The following is a 20,790-nucleotide window of genomic DNA, read 5'->3' as shown; positions in this document are numbered from 1 at the left end:
TCGTCGCGGATGAATAATTCTACCTTACGTGAAGAGTCATCTTTCGCTGTTCAATTGAGTAAGCTCCTCCCACTTTTGACCGACTTTTATTGAATAATTACGTCAAATTCAAATGACGATTTTATAGCATAAAATATAAATAAAAAAGTCGTATGAGTGTAAATATAGGGATTGGATTTCGCTTTACCATTCCTCTAAGAATATATTCAATATGGTGCGCTAACGCGCCCCATAGAATAAATTCTTAGAGGAATTGCTCCATACAAGCTTGGTTAACATAAAAGCGCAATCCAATCCCTATTTAGTCCCCAGCTGTTGTTTATTTCATAGAGATTCTCCATTATCTTGTTCCGTTTTCCCTTAAACTAATTAAAACGTAATTATTTGAACGCAAATCAAATTTGACCCAAAATTTATCTTTGATACAAGTTTGTGCAATTATGAAATGACACATTCGTAATGAGTGCTACACTAATAGCAGAGAGAGTACAATTATCGTAAAAATAGTTTGAAAAGCGCGAAAATAGTATTACCGCTAAAATATGTAGGTTTACCGTAATTATTATTATAATTCTGCAAGTGGATCTCTACAACAGTACAAAAACCTATAAATAAGGAATTGAATATCATTTCCCACCCGTTATTAAATTTACAAATGTAAGATGTTTTAGAGTGAATGGTGTCGTTTTCTTAATTCTATAGGAAGACGTCACCACAGCATTCAAATCACGCGGTTATTTCTTGGATTGCATACTAGTCTTGCAATGTACTCTAACGATCTAGTGGTTTACATTATTGACGCTGTCAATATATTTGTAATACCTACTATTGTCGGTATGGAGAAGAAAATGGATTACCCTTTGGATACAATATCGCCAATGCACCAAGACCTCCTAATGCGCCTGTTAATCAGGGGTGAAGTGCTACCAAGTTTGTTAAAATCTTTACACGGCGACTCCTTGACAATAACCAAGAGACCTAAGGACCTGACATTTGGCCTGTAGCATTCTGAGATGAAGTTCTACCAACTGTGCGGTTATGGCCGACGGTTTAGTGAAGTGATATAGTGATGCTAGGATGACACCTTTAACACGACTTATTGACAATGGATGAGAGGCATTGTGGACGATTTTGGGCCTGTAACATGCTGACACGAAATGCTAACAAAAACGTGCTGGAGGGCGAAGAGGGCAAGTACTAGTAGGCTAGAATCCCTAAACGCCTTCCTGTTGCTTGCGTCATTGTGGACGATTTTGGGTCTATAACATGCTGACACGAAGTGCTACCAAGTTTGTTCTATAAGTACTGGAGGGCGAAGAGGGCAAGTACTAGAATGCTTAAATCTCTAAACGCCTTCCTGTGGCTTGTGAGGCCTACAGACTTGATATTGGGTTTGTAACATGCGTGGATGAAATACTACCATGTTTGGCATTTCCTATCAGGTTGGCATAAGACATTACTAAATGGAATAGTATCCTTTTGAATCGTCTTCAGAAATTATTATAATTGCATGCATCCTTTCTATCTATCTCAGGTTTTTAATGTCATTTAATATTCAATTGTAACTGAATTCTGAGGAAAATAAATAAACTATTGAAAAACCGTTCAAATGAATGTTCTTGACCTTCATTCAAGGTCACATGAGTCAAATCTTTAAATGACTTCTTGTCACTGATGAAGGGATCTAAATTCAATGTCAAAACAAGGGTGAAATACAGTGAAGGGTAATATATTTCAAGGACTTCCTGTCAATAACTAAGAGGCCTAGAAACCTGTTTTTGGGCCTGTAGTACCAAAATTGCCTAAATGAATAACCTTGACATTCAGACATTGTCACAGGGGTCAAATTGGTGAAGTTTTGTTTTTTAATTCTTTTCAATATCTGCGGCACTGAGTCTGAGAATGATAAACTTTTTCCCAACCTCTAAGGTTACAGAGAAGTCAGACATGTGAATGTCTTCCCACAACTAATATGCGAAAGGCCTCAGATATTGAGACTGTATTATGCATATTTACTCTTGAATGATCTTGACATACGGTTAAGGTCACAGTGGTCAAATACAACTAACAACTACTACTGAAGCGTTCCTAGTGTACATTGTCTAATTTGTTATTTGAAGAACATGTGAGCATTTTAACCCAATTGATCCTTTATATTGATATATATACTTTTGCCATTACTGTATACTTTGACCAATACTGCGTTGTATTGTGCCAATAGTCGGAGAGTAGCACATTGCCCTCATTAATATGCATGCAATGAGTTTGTTGGTCTCAATTCTCATTCCTATAAGATATCAAAAAATATTATGTTTTACTCAATTACATCAATAAGACATTTTATGAAGTATGATATAAAAATAATATACATTGTTATCAATTCAATCTTGATTTTATTTTGTTAATTATTTTAATCAGAGAAACAATCCAACAATTACAATAATAAATGCGACATGTGATATAGCAGATCTCAGTGATATACATGTAAGGGATTTCATTGACAGATTTATTTATTTTATTGTCCTCTTAACCGACAGGGTCATTTAAGGACAGGCCAGGTTTGCTGGTAGAGAGAAAAGTCGGATAAAAACCACAGACCACCAGTCAGTACCTGGCAACTGACCAACATGGAATCCAAACTCGCATCCCAAAGGTTGAGGGCTTGTGGTAAATTGTCGGGACATTTTAACCACTCAACCACCTCGACTCCTCGCTGTACAAATGCTGTACCCAAATGATGGCTCCATGTTGAATATGAAATGAGGTTATTCAAAGTACAGAAGAGTCCACTATTTTATTTAATACTGACAATGTAATATTTGTCGACATTGGATTTCATTCTTTAGCTGTCTTGTCATGTCTTCTAGTACCCTAGGTCATGTTCCTCCATACTCCAGAGGTTACTTTTGCTGACGTTATGTCCACCCCATCCTCCATACTCCAGGGGTTACTTTTACTGAAGTATTATCTACACCCCTGTTTTATCTCATAGTAAAACTGGATCAGGAAAAAAATCTTACCAATCACAGACCTGCAAAGACTTTTTTGAAGACTTCAGGGATAGCGACGCCCAACTTCAAAACCACAGTCAACCACAGTGTACGATTATTCGATTCTTATGATGTACATCAAAGGACTAAATTACCTGTTCTGTTTGCTTCCAGATTTAATGTAGTCCAGGGTGGAAATAACTACACTGATAGTAACCCCTGGAGTATCGAGGATGACTACAAGAACAAGTAGTTTGAAATTGAACTACGTTTAAATTACATATGTAGACCCCATGTGAACAAACTTTTGACCACAAATACATACAGAGGGCAATACGTTTAAACTACAGGTAGACAGGGTGTGCACAAGATTAACTTTCAGATTTCAGTTTAGTTATGTTTTAAGATGTGATATATCAAAACATACATTACATAAAACACAAGAACTTTCAGATGAAAACCCCTTTAAAGTCCAGAATGATTTGTTTATGAAATACGATAATTTTATAATAGAGGTATTTTTATTTTATTAAGATTATAAAATCATATCAAATTAGAAAATACCGTAATGTAGGTCTGAGATATTTCGGAGTTCTTGCCGTCAATTTCTTTCTGCTATATCATATTGTAAAGTTCGTGATAAAGTGACCATGACTTCATAAGATAAGGTTTGAAGAAATGACCTCCATTCTTATCAAAGTCAGTGCAAACCTACATTTCAATATGGCGGTTTGTTTTCTATCTCTCCATATTATAGTGTTATTGCTAAGCTTTGTCTACTATTTTTTGGTTTGTTTATTTTTACGTCCTATTAACAGCCAGGGTCATGTAAGGACGTGCCAGGTTTGTTGGTGGAGGAAAGCCGGAGTACCCGGAGAAAAACCACCGACCAGCGGTCAGTACCTGGCAACTCCCCACATGGGATTCGAACCCGCATCCCAGAGGTGGAGGGCTTGTGGTAATATGTCGAGACATCTTAACCACTCGGCCACCGCGGCCCCTCTTTGTCTACTCAGGTACTGCTGTGGCTCCTCAGAAACAACTGGACCCAATTTCTCAGATTGCAGTTTAGAAAAAAGGGTTCCAAACTAAGATAGACTATCTCGTCAAATTCACCAAGAGAAAGATGACGTCCACACCACCGAAATGACGAAACTCCGGCGACAAATGGATATTCTACAAAGAACGTGTGGTCAGCATGATCCTGGACTTTATATGTCAGCTAAAAAGGAAAATGATACCGAAGGTATTACTAATACTGAGGCAAAGTTACGTTTATACATGTATACTGCAATGAACAGTTAAACGATACCTTTAAATTGAATCATTTATATTTTTGCAGACCATATCAGCAGGACTTTTGTGGCATTTTATTCATATCTAAACCCCAGCCTATCTAATCTCGGGGTCAACCACGCGATCATTTTTAACCACGTGGTCACCAATTTAGGCAACTCATTCGACGGAATCACAGGACGGTTCCAATGTAAAATGGCGGGGGCGTATGTATTTAACGTTCACTTACTAGCAAATCCCGGAAAGGATTTCGATGGAAGACTGGTAAACAATGGATTAGCAGTTGGGTATATTTTTGCCAACGGACCTGATAAAGGAGCTGTAATATACTTGGATGAAATGCTACCATGTTTGGCATTTGTTATCAGGTTATCATAAGACATTGATAAATGGAATTTTCAATTGTAATCGATGTATTAAGATATCAAATAATCATATGTTTTAATCAATTACATCAATAAGACATTTTATGAAGTATGCTATAAAAAATAATATACATTGTTATCAAGTCAATCTTGATTTTATTTTGTTAATTATTTTAATCAGAAAAACAATCCAAAAATTACAATAATAAATGCGACATGTGATATAACAGATCTCAGTAATATACATGTAAGGAATATAATTTAACAGATTTATTGTTTTATTCTTTTATCATTTTAACGTCCTCGTAAAAGACAGGGTCATGTAAGGACAGGCCAGGTTTGCTGGTAGAGAGAAAAGTCGGATAAAAACCACAGACCACCAGTCAGTACCTGGCAACTGACCAACATGGAATTCAAACTCACATCCTAAAGGTTGAAGGCTTGTGCTGAATTGTCGGGAAATCTTAACCTCTCAGCCACCTCGACCCCTCGCTGTTGAGATGCTGATACCCAAATGATGACTCCATGTTGAATATATAATGTGGTTACTAGAGTACAGAGGAGTCCACTATTTTATTTAATACTGACAATGTGACATTTGTGGACATCGAATTCCATTCTGTAACGGTCTATTCATGTCTCCTAGTACCCTAGGTCATGTTGAAGAGCTGCATGAACTTATTCATTCCCAGGATGCTCTTCGAGATTCCACTTGCATTTACAGCAGACTACACGCCATCATCGATAGTCCAGGGGTTAATTTTACTGACGTTATATCCACACCCCTGTAATAATAGTAAAACTGGAGGCAGTTCAGGACAAAAAATCTGACCAATCACAGACCGGGAAAGACTTCCTTTGAAAATTACAGAGATAGAGACGCCTAACATCAAAGCCACACAGTCAACCACAGTGTACGATTATTCGATTCTTATGCTGTACATCACAGGACTAAATTACCTGTTCTGTTCTGTTGTCTCCAGATTTATTGTAATCCAGGGTGGACATAGCTACACTAATAGTAACCCCTAGAGTATCAAAGATGACTACAAGAACGAGTAATTTGAAATTGAACTACGTTTAAGTTACATAGACTCCATATGCACAAACTGTTGACCACAGATAGATACAGAGGGAAATATGTTTAGACTACAGGTAGACATGAGGTCCACTAGGTTAACTTTCAGATTTAAGTTTAGATATGTTTTAAAATGTGACATATCAAAACATTCATTACATAAAATGCAAGACTTTTCAGATGAAAGCCCCTTTTAAATCCAGAATAATTTGCTGTGGATAATAAAAAGGAGAAACTAAAATCTATTTGTTTCTTAAAATTCTACACTTGTGACAATTTCTGTACAATTGTAAAAAAATATACATATACCATTGAGGTGACTTCAACCTCCTTGAGAAAAAAACATTGCTGAAGTATAAAACGAAGCAAAATGTAGAACTTCGGTACGGCAAAAATTGCAGGGTGTAACACAGTTGATTTTTAAATACTATTTTTTATAAAGAAACATTTGAATGAGAATATTATTCATGAGTACATCATGTGACAGAATATAAAAGGGCAAGGGTCATCGCTAATTTAAAAAAGAAATTACCTTATTTTCCTTTAGAATTAACTGGTGAACATGATAATTCTCTGAAATTTTTGAATTTTAAACATATGATCTTGATAATGGATTGAGGTAATAAACAAAATGATGTCTCACTCTATCACGTGCAATAGTTTTCAGAACCTCTCTAGTTTCTGGTATTTAGGAAACAAAATTTAACTGAAGTGATCTTAATAAATAAATGATGTCCGGTTGTACACTGTGCGTTGCGGATGATACAGTGCTCTGCGGATGACAGATAAAGATGATGTGGACGTCACTAATCACTAAAGAACAATCGGTCCAAATTCGGCACCCCACGACACGCTGGGATCAATATCGGTGGAGTTAATATCCAACCTTGGATTACAACACTGTACTCGGAAATGGACAAATGGTGCAAAGCATAGGAGTGGGGAAGACATGTATCAGGATAGTGACAATATCGTCATTTGCTACGGGGCCAGTGTATCCTTGAGTATGACTTGACCAGCTGAAGTCATAATGGGAAAGCTATGCACTGCCTCGCCAAGGTACTTTTTGTAATGTCATTGATAGGTCTAACACGCTCGTACTGACACAAACTTTATTATTGAAAGGAAATTATTTGGGCATTCTGGTGAATGGTCGCCGAAACCATACTAATAGATTAACCACGACCAATGGTTGCCCCAGTGTGAAGAATCCGATCAGACGCAATATCGTCTAATTACTAGTAATGTCAGATTGTCCACCACAATACTACAGACATATTTCCTTCAAAATTAGGCATCGTCAGTAACCACAAATTATCGAAGGTACACACAGGGGCGTATCCCGTGTGCGTTTATCAGTCTCGCGATGGTCATTCAAATGAACTTAACCAAGCTATTGAGAGCATTTCAAATATGACCCCTTTAAGACCCCTACTACCCAACAGCCTCATCCCATTCCAACCCACTCTATCCTCAGTATCACACCAATCAGTGTAACCAAGGACGCAAGCTTTGGGGACTAAATTAATATCATTATCCCAAGTGGCAAAAGTTTTGAGTGATTCCAACGAAAGTAGGAATGGAGTCCAAAAAGCTTCCATTTTGTGAACTCTGATGGAAGCGTTTTTTGTCAAGTTAATACAAAACCAAGGGATTCTGTCAGTGTATTTCGCTAGTCCGATTACCTAGTCAACGAACTGCCAAGTCAAGGAACCATGGGGATGTGCCTCGCGAGACGTTTTCAACAAAGTGTCGAACCAATGGGCCTGTAGCTGTAACTGTCCCATAAGAACATGTCCATCAAATACATTTCTTTGTGAATTTTTTTAGATAGATACTACTGTTGACGCGACTAATTGTAAAAGTAACATTGATAAAGCAAAGATTATCCATTCTTAGTACCCCTTCTTTAAATGCACTAACTTAATGTAAACTATCTTAATCATTTCTTTTAATTCAATTTTACTAAGTATTGCAGTTAAAAGTAAACATGTAAATTTAAATGTAGTGATTTAATTAACTGCGTGTTTTTAGATAATCTAAAAGTGGGCTTTAATGCGTTGTAGCCAACCCATTAAGTGTAAAATGGGGTGATTTAAATATTTACCCAATAAAACGTAGGAGTATGTTTAGGAGATCATTCTATGTTTGGAGTATTGGTTGATTTTACATAGCAACAGGTCTATGTTGATTATGGTGGCTTCAAAATATGTACATCCACGTGAATGGTGACATAAAACTACAGTACATGATGTCAATAACACAGTTCTTCAGGGTTACTCAATATCATGTATTAAATCGATAACGAAGGTTTCTCTTCTGTTGTCTACTATAGGCCGAAGGAACAGTCTTGGATTTAAAACGTTTTTCTCAGCCATTGAAATTTTGATTAAACTTTTCCCGTAGTTAGGCTAGCGGCACGATAACTTTAAGATTTGAGACTGTATCTACTGATTCAAACAAACAATTCCCTTTGTTTCTCTGTATTACGTGTTAAAAAAATACCCACGAGAAAGTAAAAACGAAAATATGAATTTGTAATAACGCTTTCACCAGCGTAAATTAAAGACAAAAGGAACGACCTTACGATCGAATACCAAGGAACCTTCTTGAAATAGAGATCAAGAGTTCTCATGTTTGATCGGCGTGATATCAATTTTCATATGGCATTATTTAGGTATTTCTGGAATATGTGACTTAGCTTTACGAAACTCTTGGAAAACGGAAAAGTGTTTGTCATTTCCTATCCATTGACGAGAGGCATGTTTATATTTGTTGATTTGTAACGAATGTGTATGGAAATAACACGAGAACGGCTTTGTTCAGTCAATATATAAATGATATATAAGACTCTTCGATACGTCGAGACAAGTGATACTTCGCTGTTGCTCAATTTTCGGTTAATAGTTTTAAGTTTGACGTCGTTCTGCAGTTCCTTAAGTGCAAATACCAATCTACTGCTACATAACATAGGTCCTTTTAACAAATATTGTCAAAATTAATATGTTCCATAGTGAAAACCGGACTTTTTCTTGGCATTACAGGGGAACATTCAAAACTTCCTATCAGTACGGGATCTCTTGGGTAGATTAAGCGGTCACGACTTCTGGCACAATAATCACTAAAACATGTTTGGAAAATGTGGAAAAAAAAACTCATTTTGATACATTTTTAAAAATGTAAAATAAATCTGTTTTTTTTAATCAAAGATTCGCGACAAATGACGTATTGAATAGCAAGCAAACTTGTCCCGACATATCCCTCATAATTTAACTTATCATACGATAGATCGCTTCAAAGTAAGGGAAAATGTCATAAACTTCATTTCGAGTAGATTGTAAATTGTACCATTCCAAATTAAATCATAGAAACGGACGTGCTCTAGTGGATTATATGGCCAATGACGCGAGACCATCAGCGAGTGCCTTCTCCAATACAGTGTCATATTGATGGTGTCATGCTCGCTGGCTTGGCTTCGCACTAAGTCACACAGATGGGTCTTCTAAATGGAAACGGCTGGTGAAGGAAAGTCTATCGTCGGGTATGTGCCTAGTTTTCATATGATTGGTCAATTTATGTTAAAGATGCTCCACCGCTGACAAATGGTATTTTTTTCTCTATCTAGATCAGGAAGAGACGAATTAGTATTTTATTTCAGTTACAAAAATTACTTCCTTTACATCATTATCACTATTGAAAAGATTGAGTTTTTTTTTTTAATATTACATGAAGGTAAAATGTTAAAAATAATTAACTGCGTCCCGAATAAATTCCGTGGAACGATATGTTCTATATGGAATGAAGTACTGATTGAGTATGCACCAAAAGTAAATAAATTATTGTTTATCATTCTATATGTTAATTAGACATATATACACGCGATTAAATACAAATTAATGTTCAGATGCTGAGTATCGTTTATGCTCTGTGGGCAGTGGAGTATCTTTAAAGAGATAGATATTTTGATATGTATGCACGTATCTATATATTGTAGTATGGTATCAAAATAACACTCCCAATATACGTAAAAAGTTTATATACAAAAAGATAAATTCAAAACTACCAATGTTTATATTATTTATAGATGTTAAAATTAAGCTATGCCAAAATATTTATGAAGATGTCTTCTTAGCAACCATCGCTTATAGAGTTCTGGAATATCTCCTAATTCTTTTTTTACACGAATCAAATATGAAAACTGGCCTTTCTCAGTGGAGTTGTTGACATTTTGTATCGTCTGTATTTGTTAAAATGTGTGGTGAGCTATCAAAAGTATCACGCGTTAGACTTTGATTTGTCATAAACAGTGCATTTGGTCTACATGGTAAATACGTGTTGGGTCAGTCACGTAGGATTGGTACTTGTATGTGTAGTCCTCCAATGATTGTGGTAAATGCATAAAACAACATATAGGAACTGTCCAGCAACATTGTTTCTATAACACATCATCAAATTATCATGTAAATTGCATTTTCTGTTATGGAAATAATGTTTCTTTAAAATGGTGTCAAGATTTTGCGCATGTTTAGTTCATATCCATAAACAAAATTTCATACATTGTAATTCAACCTCACGTGAACGCAGCTGTTAGACCAATATCGTGTATTTAATTTGAGGAATATGCATATATATATAACATTTTTAATACGACGTGTTGTTGTGAGAAACCTTGATGCTGTTGACAATCTGTCTGGGCTAATGGTCTCGATAAGGTAGGAACATTTTAATGATATAACACTAACCATACTTTTCCTTACATCGGAGTATACTTAAAAGACATTGCAAGCATAAAGAGAGAATTCTATTAAAGTTTTGATCCAAAATAAGATAAACATTCATAAAATTTGAATTAAATCCCGAGTACTTTAAAACCTGTTAAGAATTTTATTAATTTCTATTAACTTACTATTCAACCGTGACGGTAACAGACCGTGTCTGGGGCACATTTGGTTCTAAACATAGAAAACAATAAAAAGGATATTCAGTCCCAATTATACCCCTTAAATACATGCCCACCAGTTTCTCTGAATATGCAGTAACTTCAGTAACAAACGCTCCATTAGAAAATAAATATGTGATAAGTATGCTTTTGTCGCATACAAGCACGTCATGAGTAAAATCGAAAAAGAGAAAAATAATTAAATCAAAACTTACTTTGAAGCATCTTTATTGCTGTTTCAGAAATTATATTTCATTATAACACAGAGTAATGATCCAATATTTAAAATGTTGATAATGTTTGGTGCTTTGTGACATATGAAACGTTCTTCTTGACTTTTCAGTGTGAAACTTACATAATGTATAACTACTTCAGTCATGAAGAACACATGGAAGGAGTAAAGACTTGGACGATTGATGGTAAGGCATAGAGCAATATTTCTGAACATAGACAAAGGACATCGACATCTGATAAAGAGTCGAGAAGAGACACGGAAAACAAGTCAGGAGGAAAACAGGTAAAATGTGACATTGGTTATATCATGGGACTCAGCAAGCTGTGTAGGAAGTACATACTCAGGGTGTTAGGGGTATCATGTCTGTTCTACCTTTGGATATATGTTTTTCTGGACGACAAAACGGTCCTTACCAACAGTTGTGAGGATAACATCATGGAATTTCGTCATAATCATTTTGTTAACAAAAGTACAAAGAAGGTGTTAGTATGGACTAAGTACTTCTTTATGGACTGGGCCGAATATGTTGCTACGAACATGAGCAGGAGTAAATACCATTGTACTGCGACAGCTGATAGGAACCAACTCCAAACTGCCGACGCGGTCCTCTTTCATTTCATTGACCTTTGGTTTTGGGAGACGAAGCCGAGATTTAGAAGGCCAGATCAGATTTGGGTGCTGTATAATATGGAGGCACCACCACACCTGCACTACACGGGGTTGCCTTGGATACGGTCTTTTAATTGGACGATGACATATCGGGGTGACGCCACCATATACAGCCCGTATGGTGAGATGGTTCCGTTATCTCGTGCAGAAGAGAAAGTTGCTATGGTTGCGTATGGTAACATGGATTTTTCTATCAATAAATCAAAAATGGCGGTGGCGGTTGTGAGTGATTGTGTTGATGATGTGCAAAGATATCGTTATATACGAGATCTAGAAAAATACATTGATATAGATTATTATGGTAACTGTGGAGATTTGTCTTGTCTGATGACTGCTGATGCTGAATGTAACTCCAAAAAGTATAAATTCCGTATTGCTTTCGAAAATGCTAATTGTAAAGACTATGTGACGGAAAAGTTCTGGAATAGTCTACAACAGGAGAGTATTCCGATCGTAAATTGGAAATCAGACCAAGGTAAAAACATACCAAAATCTTCTTACATAAATATACACGACTTTAAAAGTGTTAAAGAACTAGGAAAGTATTTAATTAAGCTAAGTTCTAATAGGAAGCTCTACAATCAGTATTTTTCGTGGAAGAAACATTATAGACTAGAACATGAAGAAATGTACGCTTTTAAATATCTGTGTGACGCGCTTCACTCTCCACGGCCAGCACAAACAGTCATAAACCCTAACACATGGCTACGGAATGATAGCTGTAGGACATGGTCGGTAAGTTTTGGTAACAGAAATTTCGTCCGTTTTTGCATACAACAGAATTACGTCCCTTGCTAGTAGGTATCCATAGTGATATTTTTGTGAGGATAACTTACGTCGATTGCTCTAAAAATTATTACGTAATGCTCGCAAACGTCTGACGTCACAATCACAACCTACCAGCAAGCACACTCAGTAACATGCAAAATACAGCATAGCTTTTCACATCGAATACTCTTTTGGAAATGATGTCTCACTCAAGTCACCATTCTCGACATTCCATGGCTTAGTATCACGTTCGTTATAGTCACTCCTGTAGCTGTGATGACGTACTCTGTACGACGGACGGACGATTAGTTACCCCTGAAGCTGTGATGACGTAGCTCTGTACGACGGACGGACGATTAGTCACCCCTGTAGCTGTGATGACGTAGCTCTGTACGACGGACGGACGATTAGTCACCCCTGTAGCTGTGATGACGTAGCTCTGTACGACGGACGGACGAATAGTCACCCTTGTAGCTGTGATGACGTAGCTCTGTACGACGGACGAACGATTTCGGACAGATGTCGTCGTCCGACTGGTAACGGAGTGAAGTCAGGGTATGATTATCTATTCTAGCCATCCTGGACTGTGTCATAGTAAAACTGAAGGTTCTGTATGTGATAACAAATGAGAAAGGTAGTTTGGTCCCTTGATGTCCATGTACCTCACAAGAATCGAATGTTGGGCATCGCTCACTACAATCTATAACAGAAGTTCCTGTACAAGAGTGTGATTGGTCTTTTTTTCTCTTGAAATGTCTTCAGTTTTGCTATACCATAGTCCAGGGTTAGATATAACCAGCTTTAGAAAAAAAACAAAATCATATACCATAGTCCAGGGTTAGATATAACCAGCTTTAGAAAAAACAAAATCATATATAACAAATAGGAGGTCGTTTGACCTGAGTTTATGGAAATAATAATGAAAATCACTACTTAGTATTCTGAAGCTTTGTTTTCAGCAAAAAATTAAGACTCGTTTGATAACATCTCATAGGAATACACATGTGTGTATATGCTGGTTATATATGTGTTGATAAAGCTTCTTCTATACTAGTTTTGGTAGAGATGAATTTTTGAAAATATATGTCATATACATGGATGGTATATGCAGATTAAGTAACAGCTGTCTAACACTGTATAAATATTCCATCTTTACTAGTAGTAACTGCGACGTTATAAGTTCGTAAGTAACAAATGCACGTTCATTTGACCGAAAAATGTGACAAATGTGACGTTTCCTTAACAAACATATGACGTTACAATGGATTACGCCTTTGCATATTAAAGAGTTATCTGTTTTTGAGGGTGGGCTATGATAATGATGTCATGTGTTTTGGAGCGAAACAAATATTTCTCGGAGAAAACGACGTGCATTTTCCTCACAAAATAATGACGTCACAATCGATACCAATTAGCATGGGAGATAACTCAGTAATATACAGAATTATCGTCGTGATCTACGACAAGCGATGCTTAACACAAAATGGGTTTTATACAGTACAAAGGGTAAGTTATATCAGTTATATCAGTGTCTGTCTTATTCAAGCTTTCGTTCTTTGGCATTCTTAAGATTTAGTAACATTTTCTGAATCTTTTCTCTTATAAGGCTGGCGTTGTTGTCCGACCAAGTAAAATGAACATTTGGTGTTTTCCGAGACTCTGTTGTGTTAACTTGTCTGGTAGTAAAAATACCATAACTGTTGCTGTTCTAATATCTTATATGTTATTACTTCAGATAAAGGAGGTTATAAGACGTCACTGGGACAGGTTCTTGTTTGATATCGGCTTGTGAAGTCCTGGAAAAGTGTGTTTGGATCTACCTCGTTGATAAATAAGCCGAGATCTTATGATGGAATATAGTCTCACTTCCTATTACAATGAATTATCCAGATTCCATGTTCTTGACCAAAAAAAAGAAGAAGAAAAAGAGAAAATTTAAACATAGAAACTCAACAAACACCGAACTCCTGACTATAAAAACTGGTGCCTTGCATGGCATAATACAATACATAACTCTTTCAAGGTCTTAAACATGTCTTGTTACAGCATTATTTTATCGCATTTTCATACAAATTGTAAGATTTCACAGGAGGATAATCGAACCTCTTTTTTTGTTAAATTATCATTTGGTGGTAGTAATATGCGATAAACATTGTATTTTTGTTTGATCAGCATTTCACACTTTAGAAACAATGCCAAAAGAGTATTAACAGTAAATATCGATAACAGACACTAACTATGGCAATATATATATAACAGCAATCGGATTGTTGTCGTCGTCAAATTAATTTGTCTTTAACAAACAAGTGTGTTATATGTTGAATAATTTTACAGTATTTATTATGTATATATATATATATATATATTAAGATTGAGGAACCCTTTTTATGCGCTCTTTCTGACAAATACATTTATCTGATGAAAATCATGAAAGCATATGCTTATTAATGAAAGTCGTTCGGTCTTTGCGACAAATATGACTTTTGAATATTTTTAAAGCATATACTTAATTTTTCGATTAAGCAAACCTATTTCGTGCAGTCCTTGCGATAAATATATCTTTTATATAACATTTCTGTCGTTTTCGTTATCGGTAACTCTTTTATACTAAATTAATGGTAATATAGTGGTTCAGATAAAGTTAAGAGAGAGGTAATTATACAAAATTATATGGATGGAGGCTTAAAAATGATCAATCTCACAGCTTTTATAGATTCATTAAAAATTGGGTGGATAAGGGGAATATTTAGATCTAATGGTAAATGGCGTATGATTCTAAACTCTAAAGTAAATTTTCATCATTTGGCGAATTGTGGAAGTGAATACCTTAGTAAGATTTTAACAAATTGTAGAAATGCTTTCTGGAAAGATGTTTTTACAGCATGGTACAGATTAAGATCAAAGGGGAACCAATTAATAATTCCAATTTGGTACAACAAAAATATTATTGTTGGAAATAAAACTGTTTTTACATATCTTGGTTTAGAAAGGGAATCATAACCATACAAGACTAATAAAGAGTGTTTCTCCATATTCTTTCTTTACATATGCTGAATTCTGTAATATTTATGGTGCGATAAGTAATTATCTTCAGTATCATGGACTTATATCTAGCATTAAAAAGTATCTGAAAAATGTACATGTACCAAATGAAAAATTATTTTACCCAATTATTCCTTTTAGCCTTGAATTAATATTGAAAAATAACCGTGGAGTCAAAGATTTTTACAGAGTTCTAGTTAAAAATGATACGGCTATAACTGGCCAGCATAAATGGAGAACCCCTTTTGACTATGCTCAAGAAATGTGGATACAAATATACAATATACCCGTCATGTTTACTAATAATACTAAACTTCATTGGCTTCAGTTCAGAATTTCCCATCATATTCTAACAACTTATACATATCTTTGTAAAATTGGTCTTTCAAATAATCCTCACTGTATGTTATGTGCATTAGAAAGGGAGACAATCATACATCTTTTTTGGGAATGCTCTGAAGTTCAGAACTTTTTAGCCAATTTTGAAAACCTTTTGGATATTCTTTTTATTCCTTTTGCTATTAATAAAGAAACTATGCTTTTTGGGAAACTAGATCAAAATTGTATATATCATAGGATTGATAATGAAATTGTTCTTTATATTAAACATTATATTTACAAAACTAGATGCTTACATGGTTCATTAAATGTGACAGCTTTTTTAAACTCTATTAAACCCCTGACAGTTTGTCCATATTTTAAATTGAATTAAAATAGTTATTTATACATGTTTTTCCATGTGTCATGCTTGCACTATGTATACATTTGTATAGATCTGTGAAGTGATATCCATTCTCTGTCCTCCCCCCCCCCCTTTTTTTCTCTCTATCTCTTATGTTAATTGTTTATTTATTAGTTTATATACCATCCCTCTTCATACCTTTATCCCCCTTTACCTTCTTCCCCTCTCCCCATCTGTTTTTTTTTCTTACCCCCTGCCCCTTTTTTATAAATAATAATAAAAAACAATGTAAACAATAATAATGTGTATGAGAGAAAAATGCCAGAATGGAAGGAAATGGAAGTAATGTGTATATATGTATGTGGCAAATGTAGTTTTTGTTAAAACATTGTTTGGTAAAAAAAAAAAAAAAAAAAAAAAAAAAATAATGATAATCATAGGTCACAATAAGCCGGTACGCAGAACAACAAAATTTCCTGTCAAAGGGGAACGTAAGACTCCTCATAATGAGATAAAAGAAATAAAGCCAATATTATTAAGGCGTATTCCCAGAATGTAACAAAATCTGGAAGAGCACCTTTGATATTATACATTCAACCTGAGTCCGCTAAACCAATTACATTGTATTAGGCTTTTTTATTTATATTTTTACTTTAATTAATTAATCTATTTATTTCATTATTATATTTTTGCCTATAGGAAACAAAATTATTAAAGTCTCTAGTGTTGATAAATATTTAATGAAAATCGAATCATAATACCGGAATATTGTAGTATATTAATATACAAATTGTAATGTCGATTAGCTATATGTTTTAGCTAGTTAATTTTAGTTCGTTTTTTATTAGTATGTGATCGACGGGTATCCAGTGTTATTTTGGACTGAAGAAGGCCCTATAGTGGCTGAATATATATCCCATAGAAATGATTTTTTATTTTACTTTGAATTTATTTTGGCCTTTTATTTCGGATTATTAACATACTAGCTTTATACCGTTTTTACCTCATTTTAACAGGTATCAAAAAATTGTTTTGTAAGCGCGTACATATGATTTTATTCTGTTGATTCAAATTTATTTAAATAATTGTTCATTTTTTAAAAGACTAAAAGGCTTCCTCCCACCCATGATATAATTTGATAGTTCGTCTGTATTAAGTGCCGGGTAGATTGGACTGCCTGCGATATTTACGAGTCCCCAGGCCAGCTTTACAAGAGAAAAAGGGTATCGAAATATGTGTTAATATCAACACATTTGAAAACTTTTAAAATCATTACTGTTTCTAAGAAGGGGAATACGTTGTATGACGTCATGTAAAAGGTGCTGTCTATTATATAAAATCAAATAAATGCATTTTCATCAATCATTTTTTTCTGTCAAAAATCAATAATTCAATTCTGCTTGCAATAAGCATTTTCATTGGCTTAAAAATTTACTTACTCAGCCCATAAAAGGATAAAATTGCGTAATGATTTCAAAGACAAAAAGTACCTTAATGAATTTTGAATATTGAAGAGATTATTTTAAGTAAATTGAATTGGAAAGGATTAATTTGAATAGATTTTTATGTTATGGAGATAAAACACAAAAATCTGAGTCAAAAATTATAACAAAAATCTTAATAAAAAATTTGGCGATAAAACACAAAAATTCGCGGAACTAATTCACACAAAATTTTGCAAACAAAATTTATTTCATAGCCCGATGAAATTAAAAAAAAAATAGTTACATCAATACTTATAATTAATTTTCAGACTACTTGATAGCATAAAATACGTTTAAACATACGATTCCCTTGATTTTCCATTGGATTATATTTTCCACGTCAATACGCAACGTCGACGTCTCTATAATGATGTTATAATAACGCCGGGTTTTCGCGCCATTCTTAGTTTTTTTCTTCATAGAATATTAAGACAAAGAATCTGCCAATCAGAAAGTCGTATTTAGAATAAAAACAAATAAAAATTAATTATATCTCCATAACATAAAAATTTATTCAAGTTAATTCTTGAATAACATTTACAATCAATCAACAACTGCATCAATATTTTACACCACCTTATTTATAAAAGATGCCCAGTCAGCCAATATCCGTTTGTAATATATTTTTAGATTTATACAATGACGGATAAGACCATGTAGTTCATCGTATGGCATAACTTAATAAAGTTTATAAAACCAGTTGCATTACGTTTTTATGTGTCTTATTTACTTGCAGTTTTCTACCAAATATATTTATGATTTATGACACATTACCATGTTAGTTTTACACATTATCATTACAATTTACAATTCAACATGATATTACTTATCATCTTTACTGTATACATCGATTTAGAATATAAATTTTAGTTTTGGAATCTTTCGATAAAATATTGTGAATTAATTGTAAAGTTACCCTTCCATAATCCGTCTCAGTGTAAACATCGAAGTAGATATTTTCGTATATTTTTACTTTCAACAGTTACAAAAAGTTCTAGGTTATCTACATATTTAAACCATGGGTAGAGAACATTTTCGAAATCATGCATGTGTGAAATATCTTTTTACAAATGTTATCGTTGATTAAAAACTTTTGATATCCATTTGATTGAAAGAGATTATCATTGCACATTACGTTATTACTGAATACACATATGTTTAATCGGATTGAATAATAGTTTTTCTTGTTGAGTGTTACACACAAAGGTATTTTATCATTCTGTTAAGTCCCAACTTCGCTAGCCAAGGGTATTCAGTACGATTCTCCAAAGGATATTCAGTACGATACTCCCGAGGATATTCAGTACGATACTCTTGCCAAGGATATTCAGTACGATACTCAAGCTATTGGCTAGCGAAAAGTTGGTTAAGTCCTGAAGTTTCTGTATTTCGAGAAATACGTCTAATATCATTTTCGATTTACCTGACAATAGCAAACATGTAAATCCAGAGTAAAATCGGTTGACCTGATATTGACCAGAATTTGATATGGAAATTTTAATTTTAAAAAAATCATATAAATGGTATGTGCAATTTCACCAGACATTGAGCATAAATTCACCTGAACATTTTACCATGAAATCACATGCAGACTTTGTTTAGACCAATTTTGACCTAAATTTAATATGATATTTACCTAATTTGCAGGTCATGTTCATGACGATTTCATTTGTTTCAATAAAAAAAACCACACAAACATCAAGTATGATTGTTTTTATTAATTATATTTTGTTGTGTAACTACGTGTCACTCTTGAAATAAAGATTATATCATCATATCTGGGTGGGTTTTTTTTTAAATTGCTTTATGAAGAGCGAAAACGTTGTATGACGTCTTGTAAAAGGTACTGTCTATTACATAAAATCATATAACTTCATCAATCTTTTTTTCTGTCAAAATCAATAACATTTACAATCAATTTTCAACTATCATTCACAGTTTTACATCTTTATTATAAATTATGCTTAGCCGATATCCGCTTATGATATACTTCTAAATCTAAACATTGTACGGTGTTCTTTAAAGGAAAGTACCTGATCAGGCTATTAAGTATGCGGCATTTCATAATACAGTTTATAATATCAGTTACATTATATGTTTAATAAGATTGCAATAACCGTTTTGCAGTGTTTTCAAGTCTTGCGGAGTGTTACACGCAGACTTATTTTATCATTCTGGATAGATATGTTTTTAAAATCATTTTCTATTTACCTGACAAATGTAAACATGTCAACCCAGGGTAAAATCAGTGGACCTGAAATTGACCCGAATTTGACATGGAAATAAAAAAATATAAAATAACATTTTACCATTATAATCACATGCAGATTTTGTACATGGCAATGTGACCTAATTTTGATATGAAATTTACTGTTTTCAAGTCGTATTATAAACTCATATTCATAACGAGTTTTTAAAATTCATTTGAAAACAACACAAAACGTAGTAAGACGTATGTCAACCCATCAGCTCGCTCCTCGAGCTGCTATAGTTTCCATGGAAACAGCTTGGTGACTGATATCGTAATATTCTCCTTTAGTGATGACGTCACGGTGGGAATTCTTGACGAGCATTTTATGCCACATGTCGCCTTACATGTGCTATCGTCATGTGTTTAACAAAGTAACTGGCGGATCCCATGTTTTAAAATGTTTAACGTTTTGTTTTTCCCCATTATATTTGGTTTTTATCTCCATAGCATTCACTTGAATATTAGGTAATTTTGTTCAAGATTTTTTGTGTATAATTTATCGGAAGACATTTTACCTGTGTACATATCGTTTAGAATCAGTTAAAACCAGACACCAAACGGGAGTGACCTCCCTTCAACTATCCAGGTTTCGTAAACTAAGCGACAACATTTAAAGATTAACTTTGAAACCGATCTTGGCATTGGCAGTTTGGTGATGTTATTGATTTATGTTACTTTTTAATCAGAATTCAACATTTAAACAAATTAAATAATTCACAATGATTGCTATATCAACACGAGTTTGTAAATCCAAGGACGTAGATCTATGACGTATCGTTGGTAAAAAATTTCAAAAAAATAATAGTACATTTGATCAAGATTAAACATGGAATTTCTGTTCCGATTATGATCGAAGGAAGATATGTCCCCAAAACGACAGTCGTTTCTAATGAAAACGACAGTCGTTTCTAATTCTTCCCTACATTTTTTTTAATCAGTGGTTTTGATTTCTTATCTGGAAACAAGGAGATAATACCTGAATGTTCTTTTT

The 20,790-nt window shown here is 34.2% G+C and overlaps 1 protein-coding gene across 1 annotated transcript; it reads left to right on the top strand.

Annotated features, from left to right (window-relative positions):
- The first annotated feature begins 11,029 nt into the window (after positions 1–11,029).
- On the top strand, positions 11,030–14,296 carry LOC138328742 (glycoprotein 3-alpha-L-fucosyltransferase A-like). Its single transcript, XM_069275494.1, has 2 exons — positions 11,030–12,307; positions 14,076–14,296. The coding sequence occupies exons 1-2, from the start codon at positions 11,210–11,212 to the stop codon at positions 14,130–14,132; spliced, it is 1,155 nt and encodes a 384-aa protein (XP_069131595.1). The 5' UTR covers positions 11,030–11,209; the 3' UTR covers positions 14,133–14,296.
- The last annotated feature ends 6,494 nt before the right edge of the window (positions 14,297–20,790 follow it).

The sequence above is a fragment of the Argopecten irradians genome, chromosome 8 (genome assembly GCF_041381155.1).
Source record: "Argopecten irradians isolate NY chromosome 8, Ai_NY, whole genome shotgun sequence".
Taxonomy (NCBI): Eukaryota; Metazoa; Mollusca; class Bivalvia; order Pectinida; family Pectinidae; genus Argopecten; species Argopecten irradians.
The sequence above is the reverse complement of the archived record's forward strand: the minus strand, read 5'-3'. Positions and strand labels throughout refer to the sequence as shown.